The 5,509-nt window shown below is 55.8% G+C and overlaps 2 protein-coding genes across 2 annotated transcripts; one reads left to right on the top strand and one right to left on the bottom strand.

The window, feature by feature from the left end:
* The first annotated feature begins 14 nt into the window (after positions 1 to 14).
* Positions 15 to 1,007, top strand: LOC114073542 (E3 SUMO-protein ligase EGR2-like). The gene has a single exon (XM_027911279.1). It carries the CDS (start codon positions 80 to 82, stop codon positions 323 to 325), a length of 246 nt encoding a protein of 81 aa, XP_027767080.1. The 5' UTR covers positions 15 to 79; the 3' UTR covers positions 326 to 1,007.
* A 1,750-nt stretch (positions 1,008 to 2,757) lies between these two features.
* On the bottom strand, positions 2,758 to 5,508 carry LOC114073543 (2-aminoethanethiol dioxygenase-like). Its single transcript, XM_027911280.1, has one exon. The coding sequence runs from the start codon at positions 5,506 to 5,508 to the stop codon at positions 5,080 to 5,082; it is 429 nt and encodes a 142-aa protein (XP_027767081.1). The 3' UTR covers positions 2,758 to 5,079.
* Between the last annotated feature and the right edge of the window lies 1 nt (position 5,509).

Below are 5,509 nucleotides of genomic sequence, written 5' to 3'. Positions count from 1 at the left end.
CCGCTTCTCCCGCTCCGACGAGCTCACCCGGCACATCCGCATCCACACGGGCCACAAGCCCTTTCAGTGCCGCATCTGCATGCGGAACTTCAGCCGCAGCGACCACCTCACCACCCACATCCGCACGCACACCGGCGAGAAGCCCTTTGCCTGCGACTTCTGCGGCAGGAAGTTCGCCCGCTCCGACGAGAGGAAGCGGCACACCAAGATCCACCTGCGCCAGAAGGAGCGGAAAGGAGCGGCGGCCGGCGCCGGGTGCCCACAGCCCGGCGGCGGGAGCGGCGCGGCCCTGGCCCCCTGCGCGGCGCGGACGCGGACGCCCTGACGGCGCGGGGCGCGCAGGACCCAGCGCGGAGCCGCCGCCGAGCGCGGCGGGCGCGGAGCGCAGCAGAGCGGGGCCCGGCGGGGCGCGACGAGCACCTGGTGGCGCCGCGGGGCTCCCTGGGCCGGGGCGGGCCGGAGCGGGCCGGGCCGGCGGGTGTACATAGGGTCTGCGGCGGGAGGATGGATGCATGCAGTGCCGTCGTGGTGAGGTGTCCTTGGTGCCTTGTGTGGTGTAGAGCCCGGTCCCCTGTCTGCATGTGGGGGGTGCCTTACCGATCCGCTCCGACGACAGCGGCGACACCGAGACCGGAAAGTTTTCCCTTCCCTGGTTTTAGTATGGCTGTACATTTCTGCCTATTAATATTGAGATTTTTTTTTTCTTAGAGACTATATTTTTGTACGCACTGGTTTGGGGTTTTGTTTTTGTTTTTCTTTTTGGTGACTTTAAAAGTGTTCCGTTTGTAGTAGGACTTGGGACAGGATGTAAATACTCGGGCTGGGACCGGCGCCCGTGGTCGGCCGGGACCCAGTGCGCCGCAGGTAACACGAATAATGCACAACCACTAACGGGGGCTGGAAGGAGGGGGGGTGTCTTTCTGGCCACTCTGTAAATAAACTTTTCGACAATAGGGTAGGTGCTTACAACGTTTATAAAAGACGACAAATAAATCTCTTAATTATGCTAAATTGACATCTTTATTTCCTTAGGATCCTTGGCCCGACCCAGGCCAGGGTTCCTGGGCCCCGCTCGTTCCTGGGCCTCAGGGGGTCCCGGCGGCCGGGGGCTGCGGGGTAGCTCGGCCTGGGTCCGCTGGGCGCCCCGCACCGCCTCGGCGTGGAAAACCGGCGGCGCCGGCGTACAAACACTCGCTCTAGGGCGCGGGGATTTCCCTCGGAGACGAGAGACGGGATAATATTAACCAGGGAGTGGGGTGGGTTTTTTTGACTCACTCTGTTTTGTTCCGCGGTTACGATCCGCCCCAGGCAGCCTCCGCGAGTGGGCTCCGGAACAGCGAGTACCGCCGCCCCGACGGCCGCGCTCGGGGGAAGCGGCTCCGGCGGCGCGGGGGCTGCGCGGGCGGTGCCGCGCCCGCGCCCGGGGGCTCCGCAGCGGCCCGGGGTGGCGTCGCTCAACCCCGCGGCACAGCCCGACTGCTTCTGCCGAACCCATCTGGCCAAAACATAGCGACTCTATTTTTTTTTTTTTTAACCTGTTTTGGTTATTGTTTTTAAGATGTTATCCCAGCCTCAGCCCACCCTCGGGTCCTGCCATCGGTGCAGGGCCGTGCCGGCCCCATGGGATTGCCCTCTGCTGCAGGGATGCCCGGTGCGGCCGCACTGTAGAAGTGAGCTGTGCAGGATGGACCTCACCACTAATGCCACAGCCCAGCACCTCAGGGCATGGGGGCAAAGCCGCTGCCTGGTGGCTCCCAGTCTCTGCTTCCCCAGTGCCGGGTCCTGCTGCGCAAAGCCCTAGCAGCACCTGCCTTTTCTGTCTGAAATGTCCTGCTCCCCATCTTCTGGAACTGGTGCTGGCTTTTGGGGCAGATGCTCTTTGGAAGCCTGCTTCCCATCTGATTCAGAACAAGGCATGTCGCTTCAGCTCCTGCCGACTGCCTCTTCCAAGCAAAGTTGGGCATGGACCAGCCTGTGCGGGATGGAGACGCCACAGAACAACGCCAGCTCCAGAGCTGCCACACTAACTGCCCCCCCCCATCTACCTCAGCAGCTCAAGTAAGCCTTTGCCTCCCATGTTGCAGCTTTACCACCTGATCCCATGTACTCCTGGCCCCTGAGAGACCATGGCCTGCTGCTCGAGGGATGTCACACGGGAGCTGCAGCCTCCTCGGTCGGCACGGCTGGCCTGCAGGACAGGGAGGCAGACAGGGATCCAGTCCTCTCAGCCTGCTGGGCTTCCGGACGTACCACCACAGCCTCGGATAACAACAGCTCGGTCGTAGCCAGAGCATCATGACCAAAATTGGTATCTCAGCTACCCAGATGCACAATCCAAGACTCCACTTGCATGCTCCAAACTACTGTCTGAAGCCACTCTACAGAATGAAAACCCCAGTCAAATGCAAAAAAAATGAGGTAAACACCACAGAATTTGTAAAAGAGCTGAATTAAGAAACTGCCATTGACCAGTGTACAGCCACAGGAGCACCTCATATGGTGTAGCAGTATCAGCGGTCCTATACCTGTGCTTTGCCTTACAGCGAAAGCCAGCTTCAAAAGCAGCAACAGTGCATGTGCCTGGATTTGCCTGCAAGGCACTGGTGCAGGATTTGGGCTGAGAACCCAGTGCTAAGCCTCACCTCCCAAAGAAAGGCCAGTTGCACTAATCAGACTGTGAGGCAAAAGAAAGTAGTGCTCTGTACCGTACTTGGTTCAGGGCTGTTGCACTTGTGAAGCAAAATAATGACTGGTCAGTGGTGAGATATCCTGTATTTATTCCATAATTCAGCTATAACAGTAATTTTGCTGTTGTGAAAACACAATAACCAGACCGCAGAGAGAAGGAACGGCATTACAGACTTAAACCTTCTGCTTACAGATATCCAGAACGTATGAAGTTTCAAATAAGCAAGAAGTTACAGAGGCGCCTTTTTTTTTAATGCATTTGAGGTTTTCTTTGCTATTTTTCCCAGCTTTTAATACTTTGATGCTAACACCTTAATAGAAAAAAACAAAAAGAAATGGTTTTGCCAGGGTTGTTAACAGCACTCCGCAGCGTGAGGGACCATGCTGTCCTCTTTGGAAAGATGCATTGAAGTCCTGTCCCATTAAACATCTTGACTAGGTTTTACACATGGAGGGAAAAAAATTAAAAACCAAGCAGAAAGACCTAAGGGGGGGATAGCGCAGACAAGATAAAAAATGCTCTCTGTCGCAGTTTGTTTTTCCAGTACAGCTGTTGGCCCGCACCTCGCTATCTTCTTTGCGGACTTCTGAAAAAGGATGATGGTCTTTATTAGCATTGGAGAGAGGTAGAAACAGGCTGTAACACAAGGAGGCACTGCCTTAATGACTACATTCGATTGAGAATTGTTAAACATTAACTAATGCTAGGCTGCAGGTGAATTCCAAGAAAAACAGGTAAGCCATATCAGACACTTAAAAGTGCCCCAAGAATAAATGGAAATCATCTGAAATAATTTCTACCAATTTTTCCTTGCAAAAGAATTATTCCATGCATGCATAATGCTGACTGTATTTCACATTCATTCTTTTGCAGGCCAAAAAAAAAAAAAAACCAAGAAAAAAAAAAGCAGCAATGCCATATCAGAATCATTTAAAAATTCACACACAAGCCACTGTACAGGAAAAACAAGTCTGCTTTTATAAATACACAGAAAAATTAAAGCCAGTTGTGGAATGATTTCTGGAGCAGGTTGGTACGTCACTTAGGAGGTTGGTAATCGTGTTTTCTTATTCAAATTGCCACATCATGAATAAGATTGCCAAGGTTGCCCTGGCCTGGGTTTGTGGTACCAAGTGTGCGTTTAACGAACAGGCACGAGACCAGTCCCTGCAGTACAGACGAAGTACTTCACTTGTAGAAAAAGTTCCTCCCATGTTAGAAAGACTGCATTCCCTGCCATGGACAAACTGCATCTCCAGATCGCTTCCATCATAGCAAGGTGAAATTCCTGGTGTTTTTTCTACTCTACATTTATTTAAAAGCTTTATGAAAAAGTAGTCTTTATAAATAGTATAAAGACGGAAACTGCAAGGCTTCAAAAGCCCAAAGCGTTCTCTTGGCCATATAAAAACAAAGACCACGCTTCAAAGAGAAGACAGCAGGTCACACGTTATCAGTACCTAGGGTATGCACTGCTGTATGTGTAGGGTTTGCAAATACACCATGTTTTTAGAGTGGCTTCCACAACAGTGGAGAGTTGTTTTTTCTCTTATGATGCCCACAGTTTCTGTGACCTTCCGCTGTGTGAGAGGTTCCAAGCAAGGTTAATTAGCAGCTGACTGTCTCCTTCTCCTTGCTGAAGGACATATGCATAGATGCACTCAGTAATTCTCCATTCCAACAGTGAGATCTTGTACACAACACTTTAAATAACTGTTGAAAAGTAACTCTGAATTCGACAGCATCCCTTCAGAGCAGGAATTCCCTCAACTCCAGCCCTGTGGACCACTGGCATTTACTGGAGGAGTGTGTCCTGGCTCAGGAGTTGTACGGGGTTGTTTTTTTGCTAGCGGGGTACAGCTCTTGTTGAGAATCACTCTGAAGACCGAGTCCCCAAAGGCTGCAGCCGGACCAGCCCCTTGCCCAGGCTGGGTGGGCACAGTCCCCTGGCGCACCAGTGCCAGCTGGCTCTGGCAGCAGGAGCCCCTCCGGGGGAAGCCGACAATTCTTATTGCGTTGACTCTCCCTTCAGAGCCTTAATTCCCTCCCCGACGTGCGGCCCTAACTATTTACACAGGATGTCGGATTATTCCCCCGACCCTTCAGCTGAGCAGAAGTTTAACCGCTCTGCTCCCCCACATCGGCCCAAAGGACATAAGCACATTCTGGCGCTTTATTTCCCCCGACTCATGCAGCCCGCGGTCAGCGGAAGGTGAGACCCGCGCAGCTCCGGCCGGCGCGGAGCTCCGTGTGCCCGCGGTGCCGCTGTGCAGGGCCCGGGGCGCGGCCGGGCGGGGGCGGCCGGGCGGGCTCCGCTCCACTCCCTTCCCAGCGGGGCGAGAGCATCGTCCCAGCGGCCGCCGCCCGGCCCGGGCCGCGCTGGCGGCGGCTCAGAGGCAGACGCGGGGCCCGGGGTAGGGCTCGCCCCCGCACCAGAAGTCGGCGGCCTGCGGGGTCTCCACCAGCCACACCTCCCGCGGCAGCGCGGGCGGCTCGGCGCCCGCCGGCGGCCCCTCCAGCAGCCGGTAGTAGTGGCAGTCCCGGCCGTGCTGGGGGTCGTAGGGCGGCGCCAGGATGTCGAGGAAGGCGGCGGGCCCGTCCACGGCGTCGATCTGGTGGAGGTTGTCGGTGTGCGGCGAGAGCAGGCAGGGCGGCGAGGCGGGCGTGTAGTGCTGGCGGGAGCGGAACAGGGCGCGCAGGCAGGGCCCGGAGCCGGAGCCGGCGGGGGGCGGCGGGGCGGCGGCGGCGGCGCCGGCGGGCAGCGTGTCCATGCAGGCGATGCGCAGTGTGCCGTACAGCACCTTCAGCATGCCATTCATG

This window comes from Empidonax traillii, unplaced genomic scaffold (genome assembly GCF_003031625.1).
Source record: "Empidonax traillii isolate 1590-97213 ecotype Southwest subspecies unplaced genomic scaffold, ASM303162v1 scaffold6932:size5509, whole genome shotgun sequence".
Taxonomy (NCBI): Eukaryota; Metazoa; Chordata; class Aves; order Passeriformes; family Tyrannidae; genus Empidonax; species Empidonax traillii.
Note: the sequence above shows the minus strand (reverse complement) of the source record. Positions and strands in the feature narration are given on the sequence as shown.